This window comes from Castor canadensis, chromosome X (genome assembly GCF_047511655.1).
Source record: "Castor canadensis chromosome X, mCasCan1.hap1v2, whole genome shotgun sequence".
Classification (NCBI taxonomy): Eukaryota; Metazoa; Chordata; class Mammalia; order Rodentia; family Castoridae; genus Castor; species Castor canadensis.
In genome coordinates this window covers 46,411,372-46,432,957 of record NC_133405.1, presented here as the reverse complement: position 1 = coordinate 46,432,957, position 21,586 = coordinate 46,411,372, and the positions used below count along the sequence as shown (strand labels likewise).

Sequence of the window (21,586 nt, the reverse complement as noted above, 5' to 3'; positions counted from 1 at the left end):
TTTGTAAAAAGAAAGAGGGGTTGGGTTTCCTTCAATTGTCTGCCCTTTTCTGTCTCCTTCACTATTTTTGTTTTACTCCGTAGTTAACTTTGCACAGAGCAGCTTCATCAGGAGGATCTGTGCGGTGGATGCAGGCACACTCCTCTCATTGACGGGTGCAAGGCCAGGCCTTTTCCTTTTCCTTGTTCTAATCTGGGGGTTTGTGGGGCCAGGGTGGTGGCAGTGGGAGAAGAGTTTGGCCATAGTCTGCTGCATTTCACACACATTCTGCTCTCTCTCTCTCTCTCTCTCTCTCTCTCTCTCTCTCTCTCTCTCTCACACACACACACACACACACACACACACACACACACCCGCCCGCTCGGGCCCCTCTTGTGTGTCTTCCTTCAAGATGACAGGGCGCTGGAGGAAAGGCTGCTGGAATCAGCTGGTAGGTACAGTAGTAACCCGAACCCCACCCACCGCTGCCTTTGCTTGCTCAGGTTTCTCCGGTCACTCCTGCCTGGGAAGAAAACATGTAAACGCGCCTCCAGAGGAGGGGCTGGGGGAGCTGGGAGTGGCGGGGGCGGCGAAAGGTGAGCCTGGGAAGGTGGCCCAGCGCCCCTTCTGCCCGGGCCCCTCCCAGTGCGCTCTTGGGGTGTCAGCCTCAGCCCTGGTTGACCCCACTCCACCCCCCTTTCCAAGGGATCGCCTTGTTTTTTTTCCTCTGCGGCGGCGGAAATGACAGTGTGGTGCTGCCGTGGTGTCATGGTGCTGTCTCTGAACTGAGGGGCGAAAACTCTTTAAGTTTAGCCCGGGAGACCCAGCCGCGGTAGCGTCGCAGTGGCCGTGCTGTCCCCGGCGGGGCGCGCGGATTCCGGCTGCTGCGCGGCGGCGGTGGCGGCGGCAGCAGCGGCGGCAGCGAAGGCGGGCGGCGGCCTAGAGTGGTGGCGACGGCGGCGGCAGCGACGGCGGCCCGGGAGCTCGCACGGCAGCCGGAGCCAGCTTGCTGCGGAGGCAGGCGAGCGCCCGGCGCTCACAGGCGCGCGTAGGAGATGGCTGGCACCCGGGAACGCTATGGGTAAAACGCGCCCCCTCGCCGCGGCCCTGGGGGTCGAGCATCGCCGCCCGCGCAGGGCTCGGCCCCGGCTCCGGCTGTTCTTCAGGTGCAGCCGGGCCGGGTCCTGGCCCAGGGCACCCGGGCTCAGCAGGGAAGGGGTGATGGGACCCGTCAGGCTCCAGGCAGCTGCGGCAGGGGCCACGGGCGGGCCCTGGCACCCCGTCACGCTGTTGGGGCCCTGGCTTCTGCCGCCTTCCCACGCTCCCGCGACCAGCAGCGTCCTCGGCCCGGGCGGCGCCCCGGGGTCGGCCGTCTGCCTGGCGGTGGCAATGCTGGCGCGGCAGCCTGATATGCTGCCGACACCCTGCCGGCGGGGAGGCCCGGCGAAACTTAATCCCCCCCCCTTTTTTTTTTTTTTTTTTTGCTGGGGGAGCGATCCTCAAGTCTCAGTCTGGGTGGTTCCTTATTTCTGGCCTAGCTGGGAAACCAGCTCTGTGGGGGAGAGAGAAAACTTACATATGTCCACAGGACACACTGCGACGGAACCAGGGAAAGGTGGGGTTTTCCATTTCTGCCTCATAAGAATTAAGTAAATAACGGCGGAACAGATTTCCAGTAATATTACTGGTGATGATCGGATTTAGGTTACTTCTCACTTTGTATGCAGCTTATTTTTTGGTAGCATTCGTGTCGTCTCAGAGCAGGAAATGGGGATCCTGGGGTGGTTGAGCTCTTCACTTTCTCTCTCTGTCTCTTTCTTCCACACTCCCCTACCCGCGATCATGATCAGGATCACTCCCCTTATTCCTGCCTCACATCACCTACTTGCCCGCCTAAATCTCCCACCAGAGCCCTTCATTCCGCATCAACCTGTGTACTTCCAGCCACGCAGCTTCTTCCTTCTCAGACACGTTGCCTTTTTGAGGATTTCTGAGTGTGGAGCGGGTGAATGGCGTTGGTTGTGTCTCTGGAGAGGGGTACTTAATGAAGGGGTCTACTGGAAACTATAAATACAAAAGTAGTGTGTGCTGGTCAATTCCTCCGATTCTCAAGTTGGGCAGAGGGCTGCCTATAACCCCACTCTGTTCCCTCCCAGTACTCTAAATCAGTTCCTTGGCAATGCTCCAATAGAAGACAGTTGCCAAATAGGGAGTTCTCCCCTACTTTTCTTCTGTTTGGGGAGCTTTTGCTCTATCCTGGATGATTAGCCCCCACCCATTCCTCTTTCTGCCTCCTCTCCATTCATCACTGCCCTGAAGGAGAAAGAGCCTTTGCTATTCTTATATATTCCTGCCCAATCAATTAACTTAATACAGATATATAATGTAAATTAGATTTCTTCTGATTGTTCCTCACAACTTGATTTACGTGGTTGAAATACAAGTTTAGGAGCCAAGAAGATCAGAGAGTTCATCCCAAATCTGATGTTCCTTTGGCTTTGTGGCCTTAGTACATCCCACGGTCCTTTCTTTCATAATTGGTGCACTTTTATAAGAGGTATAATATTGTATACTTGGCATTGTGAGTATTGGCTTGGTCCTTTGAAGATGAAAAGATTTGATGAACCCTCAACATTATACTTTTCAAAGAAAGCACTTCATTTACCTTTTATTGGGTTACTGGATTGTCTGGGTTTAAGTAGGAACCTTAGTTTATGGAAACCTTAATTTACCATTATCAGTCCCCCTGGGATTCAAATCTGTCATTGCCTTTAGGTCTTAATTCTGTTTTCCCCTCAATGTATGTGCAACTGAATGAAAAACTATATACAAGTAGGCATAGAGAGTAATGGAGAGGATTTTAAGCTGAGTCTTGAATCATTTCTACTGTACTCTAACCTACAATCTGAGTCAGACTCATTTGAATACATAACTTCACCCATTTTTAGCCTATATGGAGGCAGTTAGTTAATTTCTAACAAAAAGTGGTGTAGCGAAGCTCAGAAAGACAAATATCACATGTTTTCAACTCATATGCAGAATCTAGACCTAAAAATAATGATACGACATGATTGTAAAAGGGGGACTGTTATGGGGGACCAGAAGAATGGAGGAGAGAGAGAGCAGAGAGGGTGATGGGGGTGAATATTATAGAAGTGCATTTTATATATATGTATGAAAATAATACCATGAACTCCACCAAAACCTTAAAAAGGAAGGAGGTGATTAAGAAAGAGTAATATAGATGGGGTGAATTTGATCAAAATACATTCTATTCATGTTGTAAACATCACAATAAAATGCCTTTGTGCAATTAATTTGTGCGACTAAAATTTGTTTAAAAAGGAAAAGTGGCATAGATAATGCTAGGCCTGGCTATATATAAGCATGGTTAGCATCTACCAGCAGTGAGTCAATATTTATTAAATACCTCTAATGTACAGAGTTCTCTGTTGGCTGGGCTGAGACCCCAGATTTGGCTCAGTATTTTGGCCTTATGCTTGTTCCAAGATAGACTCCCTACTTGCAGCTCCAGGATTAGGAAGGGGGTTGTGTGTGGGGGCAGAGGTAGAGGCTGCTTTTGTTTCTCCTATTTAGTTTCCTGACTAATAGAATTCTCATGTAGCATGTTGTACCTTGCAAGGCCACCTCTGGGAAGTACTGCTGCAGATAAGAGAGACTTGGTTGCTTCAGACATATCTGAATAGTGAAATAGATTTAGATGAACTTGGTTTAGTTAATCCCTCCTCTAAGAACAGAGCAACTTGCTCCAACTTGCAGACCTTAAAGTAGTGCCAGTGGAGTCTCATAATTGCATCCCAATATTGCACTAGGTAGTGAGCCTGTCCATTCCTTCATTGCTCCTCCCATAGAATCTGCTGACACCACAGCAATTGAGAAGGAAACTACAGAAGAAGTATGTCTATCACTCAGCAAACCTCACTGAGCAGTGAAAATGCTGTCTTCATTCTGTCCTGTAGAACTTAAGTTTTCTCTTTCTCACTAGGGATATAGAACCCTAAAAAGGTAAAGAGAGGACCGAGGCACAGGCTGTGTCTCAGATGGCACCTGCTTGGCCTAGTGTGTCTGTTATTCAATTTTTATAGATCTTGGTAAATTCTTAGGTGGTAAGCAGTGGGACACAGGGGCTAGAGGAGGCCTAAGGGTATTCCATTTCTATTTAGTTTTAAGTTTTTGTCCTGTTTTCTGTGCAAAAGAAAAAATTAGACTTTGTATTCATGAAGTTCCTTCTTACTTAAGCTGGATGTCTTCACTCAGAGCATTGTGTCATCAGAATTTGAGGTGTGACATGTTCATACTGGATATACACAATTCAGGGAGGGTTTAAAACTTTATTTTTTGATGAATGAAATTTTGCTACCAAGTCTAATGTTTGTATTTCAAGGCTTTCAAAAATGTTATGTTTCTCTCTGCATAGTGTGCAGAAGAGCCTAGAACAGCGTTTCTCAATCAGTGTGCTAGATTACACTATCAAGAGAGAAGATCAGATGAGTGGTGTTGAGAAAAGAAATTTCAACTCCAGGTATCCCCCTGTGCGGCCTGCTAGGCCCCTTTTCTTTCCCCTCCCTCCCAAAAGCCAGTGTATGTTTTCGTGGCCACTTTTATGAATTAAAACTCTGCTAAGAGTTTTCTGTGAGCTCTAGAGGTCTGTGGTCTGTGGCTTTTTCTGACTGTTACTCTTTCCATCCTCTCCTTCTTCATAACCATAGGCGTATAATGTTTTTGACAGTCTCCCGGATCCTGCATTTCCCCTTTGAAATCCCATAAGCTGGTAAAACAACTTGATGGTATAAGATGTTAAAAGTATAGGTGGAGGGATTTTGAGTAATATGCCAACATTCCATCATTCCCTTCTGCATGTAAGGTTCACCTGAATACACACAAGGATGTTGGTTCAGCCTAAGTGGGTTAGCAAAGTATCATTTGTAACAGTTATCCTACTTGGGTTCTTGTCTCTCTGAAGTGCTCTGACTGCCTGACCTTGGGCTTTGTCTCAGCCTCTTCTCTGCAGGTCAGATTCCTCTGGTTGATGAACAGCATCCCCAGCTCTCAATCATCCTCTTACTGAGACCAGATGATCTGATAACCAACCCATTATATAATGTAAAATCCTCCTGAAACGAAAATCCTAGTATTTGCAGTTTGCCTTGATAGTAGCATAATGTACAGGCATGGCAGACAATTATAGTTTGATACAGCAGAGTGTCTGAATACAGACAGCCCAGAGATGAAAAAAAATGCTTTAAGGTCCAGAATCCTCGATCACTTTGTCTATAGCCCTTTGTTCAGTGTTGCTAGGATCCATGTGGTTCCCAGGAGAGTAGAAACGTGATTTCAAATAAGCCTCTGTTCTCTGTTCCTTGATTCTGACCTGAACTTGGGGTCCACTCAACCTAATATTCAGTAGCATGCCCTACAAACATATGCATTGGCAGTTTTATTCTATAGAATTAGAGCTTACTGCCCATCCAGGTAGACTACTGAACATTTAAAAGTTCACAGATATTTCACTGGGAAACAGAAATTGAGAAAAGTTGTCCTAGAAGAGATGAAAAACTGTACTGGCAACAGGAGGTAAACAGGTTTGTTCTACAACCTTACAACCTTGCCAGTGTAATCTGCATTAAGATAAAGGTGTTATGAATTTTACTTAGGTTTCCTGTCAATTACCATGTGTTACCTTGGCAAATCCGTTTCTTGGTTGCTTAGATTAATCTTTAGCATTTGTAGCAGATTTAGGAATTTTAGTTCTGTTATTTTGGTATTCACTTTAATGTTTATGCTGACTACATTACGTAAAATACCCAAAGAGTTGGATTTAGGAGCTAATTATTGAAAGAAAAATATCATTAAATTCATGTACTATAAAATATTAGGTAGACTTAGTAAATGATTAGGCAGGAATTGGCTCTTGTTCTGTCTGCCAGTTGGCAATCAACCTCCAGCCCTGAGCTCTTCCTGTGTGTGATGAAAGCTTAAGAGAAGAAAGACAGTTCTTCCTTTAGGGGAATTCAGCCTAAAGGGGAAGACATATGAACATAAGAAATGCCACTGTCAAGCAGGGCATGGTGGTACATTCTTGTAATCCCAGCACTCAAGAGTTGGGGCAGAGGATTGAGAGTTTGAGGGCAGTCTAGGCTATATAGGGAAACCCTATCTCAAGAAAGTAATTTTTTTAAAAAAAGAAATACCACAGTCAGACCCATGGTCCTCCAGAAATCTTGCGGAGAAGTGTGATTGTCCTCCATTATGTCAGCCATGTGTTTGGAATGAATTTCCAAATATTTTCACCTTTATAAAAACAATATGACTATCATCTATGAATGTATGGTAAAAACACTTACATTTGTAGAACAGGTTAATAATTTTATTTTATCCTCATCTGAGCCCCACAAGAGCTGTGAGATGTGTAGGGAAGGTATTTTTAATTCAATAGATAAGGAGGCTGTGGTCCAAAGAGTTTAAAAATGTTGCCTAGAATTGCTCAGCTAATTTGGTTTAGATCCAGGACAACAACTAGGTTATATTATGAGAACCTAGGAGATAATGGCTTTGACACTATTTGAAAAGTATAAAATACTATACAAGTATCAAGTGATTATTATTATTACTTATGATTTTTGATTACTTTAACTTCCCTTTTCTGGGTTTCTATTTTCAGTCTGTATCATGTAGAGTAAGAATTCTATGCATTGGTTGCTTTTTACATTCCCAAATGATCTTTTTCAACTTCTGCAGGGTTCTTTGATAATCATAGTGTTAATTGATTGTCTTCTTTTTCAGTTTCAAAAGGTGTTCTCTTTCATTTATACTTACATGAGAGTCCCCTCCCCTTTAGTTATCCACTGGAACATTCATGATATCTTCCTTGTAGTAGGCAAAACCACTGTACTTCATTCAGAAGCTTGGGTTAGCCAAGAGAAAGTCATGCATTTTGTTTATTACTGGTTCTTTTGATGATGATACTCATCACTCATTAGCCTTTCCAGTTACACTAATAAATGTAAGATTTGTGTTTTTAGGAGTTATTTTATAATAACCCAAAGTGTCTTTCATTTGTGGCGGCAGATAGCAAGAGCTCTATATTAATAGGATGTAAGATCTAGAAACCATCTTAAAAAGATCTTTTGGTGATTCTAGTCCTAACTTGAACAATATTTACAGTTGGGGAAATATTATACTAAGTCAGGACTCATTTGCTTATACCCCCAGGCAGAGGGACAGTTTCTAGTATTTTAAGGAAGATCCCATGGGAGATTAATGTTAATATCCTGAAGAATATTTTATATTAATTTTTAAATAAACCCCTACAGCTCCACTCAATTCTCAATCTACAGCTAGAGGTCAGGCTTGGTTTCATACTCACAAATTTTTTCGGAAGGAGAATCTGTGTGTCCTCAGGGAGCTAGTGAGAGCTCAGAGCCGTGTTCAGTGGACCTGGAAGATGAAAACTAGATAGAGTATCAGCTGTTGAAACAAAGTGGACGTCTAATTATGTTCAAATAGCACTTGAAATAATAGAATTCTGACTTGTGCAGATCTCAGCTTCTCTCTTGATCAGAGTTAGCTAATGCTATATTTGGAGGGCAATGCTGAAATCAATGTTTCATCTTGCAAGTGTAGGTTGTATTATTTTTTATCTTAATCACCTTCATTGAAACCTATCTTTTGTGTTTCTACCCAGGCACAGAACTTTCTGATACTTCACCAATGAGTTTATTCTCATTGACTTTTTGCATAAGTTTCAGCCTTGAAGAGAGGTGTAGGGTTAAGATAAGTCATACAGAAGCAATTTTATAATGGACCAAGTGCAAATACATAAACATACGTATTTTATTACACAGCAATAAGTAAATGATTGGGAAGGGAACTAGTCAGGGTGTATGCCCACGGGTATTTATTTCTTAATGTTGATTGGTTCTGCCCTCCCATGAATTTCATTAATGCATTTTATGACAAATCATTGTTCTTTCTGAGAAAAGCATCATGATTAGTTATCATTAGATTGTACCTTATCAGTTCACATTCTGTCTTCGTCTACAGGACACTCTAATTCTTCACGGATCAGTGATCCAAAAACTTTCTGAAGTTGCAACACTCTCTCATTGTTTTATTTTTGTTATACCACTTCCTCTTGCAAAAAGTATTTTGTGGTGATAGGAGTCAAATGCTTTTCAAGAGTCACTTAAACATTTTTAGGTGAATAAAAATGGGGAATTGACAATAAAGGTATCTCAGGACATTGGAAAACTTAGACAGGGAATCACTGACCTAGAAAACAACTGAAAGAAGTAAGCAATCAGATAGAGTTTATAAATACTATATACTTACACAGTTGGCAATATAGTATAGTTAACTATTTACACTCTGGAGTCACATAGACCTGGGTTTGAATTTTTAATTAATTAATTAATTTGTTAATTTATTTATTTATCTTTTTGCAGTAGTGGGGCCAAAACTCAGGGCTTTGTGCTTGCTAGGCAGGCACTGTACCACACCTCCAGCTGAATCTCTTTTCTAAAATTGAGATATAGTTCACATACCATAATATTCACCATTTTATAGTGTGCAATTCATTGGTTTTTAGTATATTCACAAAGTTGCACAGCCATCAGCACTATCTAATTCCAAAACATTTTTGTAATCCCGGAAAGAAGCCCCCATACGTGTTAGTAGTCATTCTCCTCCTGTCTCCCTCCTGGCCCTTGGGAACCAACAATCTACTTTGTATTTCTATGGGCTTGCTCTTCCAAGTATCTCATATAAGGGAGTCAGACAATATATGGCCTTTTGTGATTGGCTTCTTTCATTTAGAATAATGTTTTCAAGGGTCATCCATGTTGTAGCATGTATCAACACTTCATTCCTTTAGTAGCCGAATAATAGTCCATTGTATGGACAAACCACATTTTGTTCATCCTTTCATCAGTTAATGGACTTGGATGGTTTTCCTTTTGGACACCATGAATACTGCTGCTATGAAAATATTTGCGAACAACTTTTTGAATGAGCACATCTTCAATCCTTTTGGGTATAAATCTAGGAGTGGAATTGCTTGATCATGTGATCACTCCACATTTAACCTTTTGAGGAGGTGCCAAACTATTTCCCAAAGCAGCTGCACCATTTTATTCCTACCAGCAATGTGTGAGGGTTCTAGTTTCTCCACATTGTGACTGACACTTGCTATTTTCTAGGGGTTTTTTGTTTTGTTTTGTTGTAGCTATTCTGGTGTTTTGAAGCAGTATCTTATTGTGGTTTTTATTTGCATTTCCTTAGTGGCTAATGATGTCGGGCATCTTTTCTGTGCTTAGTGGCTATTTGTATATCTTCTTTGGAGAAATGCCTATTGAAAGCATTTCCTTTTGTTTGTTTGTTTTTGAGACAGGGTATTGCTGTGTAGTTCAGACTGGCCTGAAACTTGTGATCCTCTTGCCTCAGCCTCTGGAGTGCTGGGATTGCAGGCACACACCACCATGCCCAGCTTCCTTTACTCATTTTGAAGTTGGGTTGTTTTTTTTTTTTATTGTTGAGTTATAAGAGTTCTGTATATTTCTGGTTACATGACCAATATCAGATAGAAATTGCAAATATTTTCTCCCATTCTGTGAATTGCCCTTTTGCTTTGTTGATGGCGCTGTTTGTAGCACTAAAGTTTTAGATTTTGATGAAATATCATTTATCTATATTTTTGTTTGCTTGTGCTTTTGGTGCCATCTAAGAAACTGTTGCCTAATCTAAGTTCATGAAGATTTACACTTCTTTCCTTCCAAGAGTTTTACAGTTTCACCCCATATATTTAAGTAATTGATGCATTTTGGATTAGTTTTTTTTAATTATTATTATTTTGAGACAGGGCCTTTCTATGTAGCCCAAGGTCTTGCTGTATAGCCCAGGCTGGCCTTAAACTCCCCATCCTCCTGCCTCAGCCTCTCAAGTTGGGCCTTAAACTCCCAATCCTCCTGCCTCAGCCTCTCAAGTGCTAGAATTACAGTTGTGTCCCACCATGCCTAGCTTGAATTAATTTTTATATGTGTTGTGATTTAGGGCTCCAGCTTGGTCCTTTTGGATGTGGAAATGAAGTCGTCCCAGCACTACTTATTGAGATAATTCTTTCTCCACTGGGACCTTTGTCAAAAATAAGTTGATCATAAATATATGGATTTATTTCTGGAGGTTTATTTCTAAGTTTGAATATTAGCTTTGCTACTTGCAAAAAGCATGACCTTGGACAAGGTACTTTTTTTCTGTAATGCTGATACCTGCCAAACCAGGCATGGTGGTACACGCTTGTAATCCCAGCACTAAGGAAGCTGAGGTAGGAAGATCACCAGTTCCAGGCCAGCATAGGATATATAGTAAGCTCTAGGCCAACCTAGGCTACACAGCAAGATCCAATCTAAAAAAAAAAAAGAATATGTACCTTTTAGAAAAGTATAAATGAGATAATTCATGTAAAGGGTTATTTTAAAGGTGCTTAGATAATCATGGAGCTAGAGGAAATGGGGAAGGGAATGAAAAGATGCCAAAACATTAGGAGTAACCAGAACAAGGAAATCTCATGAGTGAGAGATGAACAAATGTTTGAAGAAGTTGAAAAAGATGTTCAGCTACCCCAAATTGGCTAAACCAGTTAGAACAGGATAGAAACAGCATAGAAAAGTTACTTGAAATAAGCAACAGTCTGTAATCATCTTATATTATTCTTTATAGAGCTGAAGTCAGTTAAGGTAGGTTATTTTAGAGTGCTGATGCTTCACTTTTTTGTCAAGGACTGTTTCGAGAATCCTTTGAAAGCTATGAACAACCATTTCCCCATGGAAATGCACAATGACATTCATACAATATTCTGCAAACATTTCTAGGAGGTTCAGAATTCGCTGGTTGGACTATCTTGGCCTTACCCAAGGCAATCCTGACCCATAGCATGTTTTTCCATGCTTAATTTCATAGGGAGGCTCAAGGGTCACCTTGACTCGGGAATAAATTTTAGGACTTCAGGCAAATTTGAAGAGCTTTTCCTCTGTAAAGAAAAATTTATGTGGCACCTTCCTAAGACATAGGAGAACTGTGGTACTCTAATTGACTTTATATACATTTCAACACAGACATGCCTTTCGTAATGCTTCTGACCAGCCCAGGTAGCTTCTAACACAGACGCTGAGGAATGCAGACATGTAACTCCGGAAGAGATAGTGATAGAAGTGCAGTGTGACGCAGAGATGGGCCTACAGGAAAGAGATATGATTCTGGAAGGGATCAGAATGAGGTAGGCAGATTCAAAGGGGGCACAGAGAGACAAGAATAGAAGTGGAAGCATACTGCTTAGAAATCCTCCTGTAAAATAGTCAAGATAAACTTCAGTGAAGGAGGCGAGGCGATTGAAATAAAGGTGTAGGGGAAAGAGCACAGGCATCGGCATTAGACTGACCTGTGTTTTGGGTGTGCGTGGTCCTGGTTGTTTTACTTAATGACTCTGAGCCCCACTTTCCTAACTATATGATGAGTACAGTAACAATACCTTCTTCCTAGGCTTCCTGAAAGTATTTAATGAAATAATGTGTGTAAAATGCTTAACATAGTTCTCAGAACACAGGAAGTGCCCAAAAATACTAGATCCCTTCTTTTGGTTTAAGCAATACTTTACTTACAATTATTGAACACCTATTCCGTGGGGGATACCACACTGTAAATAAAAATAAAAAATGTTGATGCTTTCGAGGAGCAGAGAGAGTTAGCTGGAGATACAGATGTAAATGAAAGAAAAACAATGTTCTAGGAGCCACTAGTGGTTGAAATGATAAATGTGCAAATGAGAGAACTCCTAGGTTTCTAGGCTTCGGTGGTGATATTCACCAGATAGGGAAAATTGAAGGAGGAAAAGATTTTTTGCAGGAGTGATGGGAAAACATGAGTTCATTTATGGTCATGTTGAATTTGAACATTTGAGGGAAATCACATGGAGCTAACTAAGGCAATATTCTACCTTCAGTGGAAGTTGTAATCTTTCTTCTCTAAAGATCTTCCAGTTCTAAGATTCTATGAGAGAAATATGTCACTCCATATACACACATACACAATGAACAATTTAATTGCTTTGTGTTTTCATTTCTATAGGTGAATGCTGACAGATGTTCTAAGCACTTGTAAATTGCAAAATAAAAATACCTTGTCTCACTTTTTAAAAAAAGGCTCTCCTCACACCTGTAATCCTAGCTACTCAGGAGGGAGAGATCAGGAGGATCACAGGTTGAAGCCAGCCCAGGCAAATAATTCACAAGACCCCTATCTCAAAAATACCCAACACAAAAAAGGGTTCAAATGGTAGAGAGCCTGCCCTGAGTTTATACCCCAGCACCGCCGGAAAAAAAAAAAGTGGCTCTCAAACCTTTGAACCTACTAAACTGAGAGTGGCTGTTTAACAAAGAGATTCTTCTCTTTTACAGCCTATTTTTCTATAGATTTCATTAAATAGCTAGTTCAGTGCACTTAAAAGATTTGATTTAGAAACCACTTCTATGTGTACACCTATTATACTTATGCGCTAGGCATAATTGTACTCAGTATTTATGCATCCTGTGAGAGGAGTATGCAGTTATCACTGAGAAATGACAATATCTGGACAAATACAAAGTTTCAAACGCTGATGAGTGTTTCTAATGATAGTGAAGTGGTGAACAAAAGCTATGCAAAATCAGGAGATGCCTTCCTCTTTCTTATACATAGGATTAATATTTTTAATGAATAAGATTTTTTATAGTTAAGGATAGCTTAGAATATTTACATGTGTGGATTTTAATTAATGGAAGACCCATGGCAATAAGTGTCTGTATGTTCAACTCAGAAATACCTGTGGGAGAACAGATAGATTGGCAATGGTTAGTTTTGTATCAGTTGGGTGATTTCTTTTACTCTCTAGTGCACACTAAAATGAAGGTTACCAGATCTGAAAAATTCTGGCTGCTCACCTTGCTAACTTCTACCTAGTTCTTGATTTCCATCTGGTTGTATTTTAGGAAGTATGAAAAGACACATGGGAGATGAACTTCATAGCGGGCTGTGCTAGTTCAGCAGGCGTATAATAATAAAACCAAACTGAAGCCACAAGGTAATGTGAGTTCATCATTGATCAGCAGCTATTGCTGAGTAAGTAAAAAAGTTGAAATTCTTTCCCATTCCACTTGACGAAATGAAGGGGGTTCTGAAGGTGAGCAAAGAAAGTGCAAGTGAAAACTATCCACTCTTGTCTCTAGTAGCTCAGTTTACTAGAAATGGGATGAAACAGAAATTTCCATGTGTGGTGATAGGAAGTAATTCAAGTTCACACTTTGAAGAACTTATTATCTTGCACTGAGAACTGTATTTTTCTAAAGCTCTCCTTTTTTATGCAGGCTCTCAGAATGCAATCATTTCAGGAAGTAGAGAGTTAGTTTGAAATATAGCCTTGTTTTCCTTCCATTGGTTGTGAAATAGGAGCAGCCCTTTTATATTGTGCCTTGAAGTGAAATGGAGAACAATATTGGAGAATGGAGATTGAGAATTTTGCAGGGCCTCAACTCATCATAATCCAGGAGAAGAGATATCAGTGGAGAATATGTGAGAGATGATCCATGCTAATGCTGTGAGCTGGAATGGTAGTGTTAATCAGGAAACCAGGACTCAGAGGTGGCCACTCGGTTCTATTTATTAGTGCAGGAAAAAAAACTCAGGCATTTGTCAAAAACAAGGTTTGAAGCGGGGAGAAAGGCTTCCTGATTAATACCCAAATCGCTTTCTTATTGCTTAAGCATCCACGGGGAGTCCAGCATGTAAAGCTTCCATTGGTTAGAGTATAATTATGCTATATCCACTTTTCCTTTGAAAATGCCTAATGACTCTTGCTTTGTATTCCTTGCAGGTGAAAACCCAGCCTCCGTGGTTCTTAATGCCTCAGCAGGATTATTTTCACTAAAGATGGAAACACTGGAGTCTGAATTGACCTGTCCAATCTGCCTCGAGTTGTTTGAAGACCCCCTTCTGCTCCCTTGTGCTCACAGCCTGTGCTTCAGTTGTGCCCATCGCATCTTGGTCTCAAGCTGCAGCTCTGGTGAATCCATTGAACCCATTACTGCTTTCCAGTGTCCTACGTGCAGGTATGTTATCTCGCTGAACCACCGGGGTCTGGATGGCCTCAAGAGGAATGTGACCCTGCAGAACATTATCGATCGCTTCCAGAAGGCTTCAGTAAGTGGGCCCAATTCCCCAAGTGAGAGCCGCCGGGAGAGGACTTACAGGCCCAGCTCCACCATGTCTAGTGAGAGAATTGCTTGCCAATTCTGTGAGCAGGACCCACCAAGAGATGCAGTGAAAACATGCATCACCTGTGAGGTCTCCTATTGTGACCGTTGCCTGCGGGCCACACACCCCAATAAGAAACCTTTCACCAGCCATCGCCTGGTGGAACCAGTGCCAGACACACATCTTCGAGGGATCACCTGCCTGGACCATGAGAATGAGAAAGTGAACATGTACTGTGTATCTGATGACCAGTTGATCTGTGCCTTATGCAAACTGGTGGGTCGTCACCGAGACCATCAGGTCGCCTCCCTGAATGATCGATTTGAGAAACTCAAGGTAAGGGTTCTGGGTGTGGGTTCTTCACACAACGTTGACACAATATAGTTATACACTTAGCAAGTTACCTAATAAAATGGGTCACTTTTCCTATATGCCAAGTGAGTTAACTTCAAGTTGTTCTCAAGAGGAATAACCTACTCACCTGCAAACTCTCACTGGAACTTATCTCATCTGTTGCATAAACCTGTTTGCATTCATATACTTTCTGGACAATTCTGGGGGAGTTAGCCCCCAGTCTACTCCATCAGTAGTCCATCTAGGGAAACAGCAGCCTCTCTTCTCTGTCAATGACATATTGCACATTACAATCTTTTCTATTATCTTTCTACCTCTTCTTTTAAGTATGTGAATACTTGTGTAGGTGTACTGCAATTAGCATAGGTGCTGATTTGCATATGTTTGGGTGTGTCTCTGTATAGGTGTGGGTGGAGGTGTCTGAGCATATCCATGTAGATGAGAGATTTTTATGGAGGACATTAGCATGCCTTTGTGTTTGTATACTCAGTACAGTAAAGAAACAAAAGTTTGACATTGGCCATAACAAATTGCCATGAAGGCCGGGCACCGGTGGCTCACACCTGTAATCCTAGCTACTCAGGTGGCAGAGATCAGGAGGATCGTGGTTTGAAGCCAGCCCGGGCAAATAGTTTGTGAGACCCTATCTTGAAAAACCCTTCACAAAAATAGGGCCTGTGGAGTGTCTCAAGGACAAGACCCACAAAAATTTAAAAAAATTTGCCATTAAGTACTTAACTCTGAGCTAATTCTAAGCTTGCCTTAAAAAACAAAACAAAACTAAAAAGAAATTTCAGTGTACCAGTGAAATCAGGAGTTATAAGCAAATACTGAATTAAAAATTTAAACTGAACGCAATAAATTAATCTGGTATCAGATTTGGTGCCAGTGTTTGTTATTATGGACAACTGGCTAAAGTACTTGTTGGTAGTCCTCACCTTGGATGGTTCAAGTCTTTCATTTGTATTCAGTGGGCAGTTTTCTGAAGTTGTTGTGCTGTATAATACATTTTCTATTCTTTTTTAGTGTATTATTAATTGTTCAAATAGGTTTCATTGTAATATTTCCATATATTGTGCCATATAATATATGCAAGCCAAAATTACTAGTTTTGAAGTCTTCTTACCTCACATTGATGTTAACAAATGCCAGATATGGCAAATTGTTTATTCCCATTGCCTGCCTGCTATGTGGCATAATTTCTCTTAAGAAGGAAGCTACTCACCAAAGATTCCAGAAAAATAAAATGGTTAAGTGGATAGTGAGATTATTACCTCAAAACAGGGCCAGTGTATATAAGCCAAGCTGGAATGGAAAAAAGGTAAGAACGGAGTGGAGTTTTTCCTTCTGATATATTCTGGAATATTCACTCAAATTTGTGTAAAAGTTATAGTGTTCATGAGGGTAGCAGTTATTAGAATAGGGTACATTTTCTTTTCTATAATTCATTGTAAGTAATATTGAGAGTAGTCACATTGACAGTGGTTTGTGCCTCTTTTGGTAATTTATATTACTCAAGGTGACCTTCTCATTCATATCAAGAGTACAGAGGGGAATAATCTCATTGACTTCAATTCTTTTCTTTCTTTCTTTCTTTTATTTGTGGTACTGGGGTTTGAACTTAGGGTCTCACACTTGTTAGGCAGGAGCTCTACTACTTGAGCCACTACAACAGACATTTTTGTGTTGGGTATTTTTGAGATAGGGTCTCATGTTTGGGGGGCACAGACTGGCCTCAAACTACAATCCCCTTGATCTCTGCCTCCTTAGTAGCTAGGATTACTGGTGTGAGCCACTTGTGCTCGGCTGACTTCAATTCTTTAATTAAAAATGTTAGGCCTCAGACCTGGTCTAATCAGAACCTTTTACTTTAAAGTTTCATAAAATGTGAGTTTGATAGGTTAAGTGATTTGGTTAAAGTCACAGAACTGGTTGGTAGTAGGTGAGCTGGAACCGAACCTAAGTCTCTATACTGAGTTAACTAGCCTTTCTACTGTAGCCTGCTGCCTCTTTTTAAAAACCTGTTTCTGCTGGGTATTGAGGGGGGAGGAGAGGGAGGGGGGGGAGTGGGTGGTAAGGGAGGGGGTGGGGGCAGGGGGGAGAAATGAACCAAGCCTTGTATGCACATATGAATAATAAAAGAAAAAGGAAAAAAAAAACCTGTTTCCCCATGAAATATCATTTAAAACTTAACTTTATGCTCCAGCAGCTGCAACATTTCATGGGTCATAGGTAAATGATTAGTAGCATCAAAGAAAGGACATGTTATATAAACTTGCAGCTACATAATGGCAAAAGGTAGGGGTGGGGTCGTAGGAAGAGTAAGGGATACAAAGACGATGGAATAATCTCTGCCAAATATTTGCAGGTGTTAGGACTATAATAAACCATTGGCCTTGAGAAATATTCCCAACAGAAATATCTGCATCCATATATACTGTTGTGATAACAAAAGGACTGGATAGAGTAATAGCTACAAAATACCAGCTATTTGAAAACATCCGAAAGCATGAAAACATCAAATGGTTGATTTAGACATTTGGCATCATGCAACTATAGCCTTTGTCTGCAGGAATGGAGAGAACACAAAAAAATTTTTATCAAAAGGTGCTTTAGTCTGCAACTAATTAGTAACTTTTGGAGAAAGAAGGGCCATATTTTTAATAGTTTCCCTTTAATTTTTTAGGAAATGTGCAGAAAATTCTGATTATAAATTAAGTGGAAACTATTTTTGCTCATTTTTGGATGGAGAGTGGAAACATATGACTCATTCCCAATTGTGTGATTTGTTATGTTGTCTGGAACGTCTTGGACATTGGGGAGAAGAGGGAGGTGCTGTGTGTGTGTGAGTGTGTGTGTGTGTATGTGTGTGAGAGAGAGAGAGAGAGAGAGAGAGAGAGAGAGAGAGAGAAAGAGAGAGAGAGAGAAAGAGAGGTCACTTTGACATGGTGCCAAGTGTAAAAGGATATTAGTTCTCCGTATTAAGCAGAAAAGAAGTTTGACTTTTAGTGACACATATACTCACTTCTCTGCATTAATTTTAAATTAGAAGAGCATTTAGGATTATCCTTTTAATCTACTTGATTCCTCCCCAAGGAGAAAGGAGAAAGCTGACTGGAGAAGTGGTTGGGGAGACTGCTTGAGCATGGTGATAGACAGATAGATAGATAGATTGATAGATAGATAGTATGTGTGTATACATGTGTATATATACACATAAAGGGAGTGACTGTTCTGGTTATTAACTGATACAGTGTTTATTTTGTGTTTATTTTGACTTTTTGACTCTGGAGCTTAATTTTTGGTGTTTATAATTACCTTTTATATACTAACCTCCCTGATTAGCATTAGTATTTATCACGAGTTCCTCTCCTTATAAAAGATAGCTATTATTGTATTAGTAAATGTTGGTTTTATAAAAAGAGGTCAGATTTCATTGGCTCTCCATTGTTGAGAGACTTCAACTTGATGTTCTAAGTCTATACACTTTGGTTTTTATGCTCCCATTTATCTTTTCCTCTTACTACTCTCAAACATGCCACCTTCATCTACCCAGGTAAGTCTCCTGTCTACTAAACATTTCATTAACTTTAAAATTCTGCTAGTGCTCTTCCTTTGGTTTGCTTAGGAATTTTACCTATTTTTTAGTGTTTAATTCAAACCCCACATGACCACTCCAGCATACCACAGATACATCATAAATTCCCTGAGGTCAGACACAGTGTGATTTAATTCTTCAGGATCTTCCTTAGTATCTAGCACACATAGTATATGCTTAAGAAAATTCAAAATAATTAAGTCTTTGTAATGGTTGTGTGGCTTTTTTTTTTCAGTATTTGAGTTTGAACTCAGGGCTTCATGCTTACTAGTCTTTTGCAGCTTGAGCCACATTCCCATCTCTTTTTGCTTTAACTATTTTTCAGATAGGGCCTCAAGTTTTTTCCTGGGCCAGCCTTGTACTGTGATTCTTCCATTCTCTGCCACCCAAGTAGCTGGTTTACAGATTTGCACCACCATGATGAGCTGTTTTTGGTTTTTTATTTTTGTTTTATTTATTTATTTATTTTTTGAGACAGGGTCTTATGAGGCTAAGGCTGGTCTTGAACTCATATTTCTCCTGTCTTAGCCTCCTGAGTGCTGGGATTATCACTTTGTGCCACCACGCCCAGTTTCATAACAGTTTTGCAGGAAGTATGCCAGTGTCTATAACTTGTTTTGATTCTCGTCTTAACAGATATAAATCAGTCTTGCCATTATAAATGCTTTAGAAATCTGAAAAATGCCTCCTGTGAACTACTGACAATTTCCCAAACCAGAATGTTAGCAAAAGTATGGCATGCCTTTAATTTTAAGTGCCTATTCATCTGATTGTTGGATTTTCCAACTGTCAAACCCTATGGTGATGTCTATATAAATCAGATGTGATTATTTTAATTCTCTTTAAGAGCGATGTCTTCACGTTTCCATGTCCATGGCCTGCCAAAAATATAGCTGATGAAAACCAGGGGGAATAGAAGAATTTCCTGAAAGGAATAAACAAGTACATTTTCTTTTTCTCATTACATTTCCACAAATTCATTATCACAAATAATTTTTAAATTAAGTTGCATTTAAATATTAGGGATCTTGTTATAAAATATTACCTGGCACTATAGTAAGCTTTTGCCATGGGAAAGTAACACACACACACACACACACACACACACATACACGAAGAGAGACTGAAACAGAATGCTGAAGATCGCCAAAGAGAAGAGAGATATGAGACTTGGAGAATGTTCAAAGGAAAGCTACAACAAGAGTTGGAAAATATGATATTCTAGAATGTTGTCACAGTTGATTACTTGTCCTTTTTTCCCATTCAGTCACTCTGTCATCCACTTACCCATTCTCACTCAGCTGCCACCTTCTCCCAGTCATTTGTCTACTCACCTACTTGACACCCACTTGTGTTGGCCAAGACAAATATCCTCTCAACTACGTGCAGAAATAGCATTTGACTATTTCTGAACCAAGATGATGAGGGTAAATATAAGAGTGAGAAAGACCCAGTTACTCGGGAAGTGGAGATAGGAGGATTACGAATTCAATGCCAACTGGAGAAAAGTCAGCAAGACCCTATCTTAGAAGCAAAATGCAAAAACAAAAGGACTGGGAACATGAGTCAAGCGGTAGAGCATTTGCCTAGCATGCACATGGCCTTGTGTTCAATCCCTAGTACCTCAAGAAAGAAAAAGTAAGAGGAGTATATTTAGAGCCAGGCACGGTGGCATATGCTTGTAATCCCAGCACTAGGGAAGCTTAGGCAGGAAGACTACAAATTCAAGGCCAGCCTGGGCTACACAGTGAGTTCCAGGCAAGCCTGAGCTATATAATGAGGCCCTATCTCAGAAAAGCAAGAGAGAGAGAGAGAAAGAGAGAAGGAGAGATCTTTATGAGAGGTGGGTTGTGAGAGGATATGTATTTGCATACATATATGTATGTATAATCATATATGAGTATATGCATTCTTGCATGAATCAGTGGATGAGAATGACTGTAGTTGTCTATCAGTGTGTCTATAAATGTGTGTCACTGTATATGGAGATGAGAGAGTGTCTGTGGTATCTGCTTACTTTCTATGGACACTCTAAGGAAGTTTGAGAGCCTCAGTAGAATCTATTCTGAGGCTAGGCTAGAGATCACTCATGAATGAGCCAAACACATATACTCATAACAAGAAAAATCTTCAATGGAGGCCAGGGTGAGTTACCATGGATGAAAGAACAGAAAAAGTTGTTTCTCACTTTTTCTTACTTAGGTCCTGAATCACAGTAGCTAAATATAACAAGAGCAAAATATTTTGAGTCTAGATTTGTGCTATTTCAGGTGTGCGAATGATTGTAGTGGACATGTGTGTGTGGAAGAGTGGGGCAATATCTGTTAAGAAGCACTTTTTCCACTAAACCACTCTTCAACTCATGGTCCTAAAGTCATCATTGCTTTGAGCTAGCTTGTCTATTGTCTCTTTGGGGAGAGGTTTTTTTTTTTTTTTTTTGTCTTTTCTTTTTTGGTGCTGGAATCGAACCCAGGGCCTCACGCATGCTAGGCAAGCGCTGTACCACCGAGCTACATCCCAGCCCTTGTCTATTGTCTCTTAACTGGTCAAGACTTGCTCCTCACTACATATATGTATAAATCTGCACATGATTCATGTGTCTATGTGGGTAAAATATATTTTATTTCTTCTCTACTCAAACTGCTTTCTAAGACTCATTTGAATCCCTGTTCTTTTCCAAGACTGATTTTTCTAGCTGTGTACTCATTTCATAGTAACAGGACCCTGTGTTGAGAGCTGTTTTCTGTTGTTACTTTGGTGTGAGAGTAAGTTTAACAAGTTGATACTCTTGTTATCTGTGATCTTATCTTTCTATTTTTAGGTTATTTGTTTTGTCTCAAGTCTTTTCCTCATCAACATCTGAAAGAGTTTGCAAAGCTTATTTGTTTGAGAGCAGTTTGCAACATGTTGACTCCAATTTTCCTGGATAGATGAAAATCTTGCCCATTATTGTTAGGCAGAGAGGCATATTTCAGAAATATAACATAGGTGAGGAAAGATTATGGAAACAAGAATTATTGATCTCAAAGCAGTGAAGTTTAAAGGGGGAAGTGTGATAATGACTCTCAAGTTCATGAAAGGTTGATATAATGAGGTAATGCCTTGTTCTTTGTCTCCCCTGAAAATAGGACAGCCAATAACTTCAACTATAGCATCATGGATTTAGGTTAGGGATTCATTCATTCATTCAAGAAACAGTTAGTGAACACTTACTTTGTTTATTGAATACTTTGGACACTGTGATAGGAACAGGGGCCACAAAAAATAAGGCACAGTCTTTGCTATGCCTTTGAACTTAGAAGGAGAGACAGACAAGTAAATGGAAAATTTCAAGTCAGTATGATAAATGCCATGGTA

General features: G+C 40.5%; 1 protein-coding gene across 7 annotated transcripts in view; it reads left to right on the top strand.

The window, feature by feature from the left end:
- Positions 1 to 324: 324 nt before the first annotated feature.
- Mid2 (midline 2) overlaps positions 325 to 21,586 on the top strand; it is a 90,942-nt gene continuing 69,680 nt past the window's right edge. Inside the window, exons 1-3 of one of the 7 annotated variants that reach the window (XM_074063065.1) lie at positions 388 to 430; positions 13,017 to 13,108; positions 13,898 to 14,613. In XM_074063065.1, coding sequence (XP_073919166.1) covers positions 13,954 to 14,613 — 660 coding nt within the window. In that variant the 5' untranslated portion in view covers positions 388 to 430; positions 13,017 to 13,108; positions 13,898 to 13,953. Of the gene's footprint in view, positions 431 to 490; positions 1,061 to 1,413; positions 13,147 to 13,897; positions 14,614 to 21,586 lie in introns of those variants that run through there. The other 6 variants (XM_074063063.1, XM_074063066.1, XM_074063062.1 and 3 more) reach the window with 6 other exon arrangements.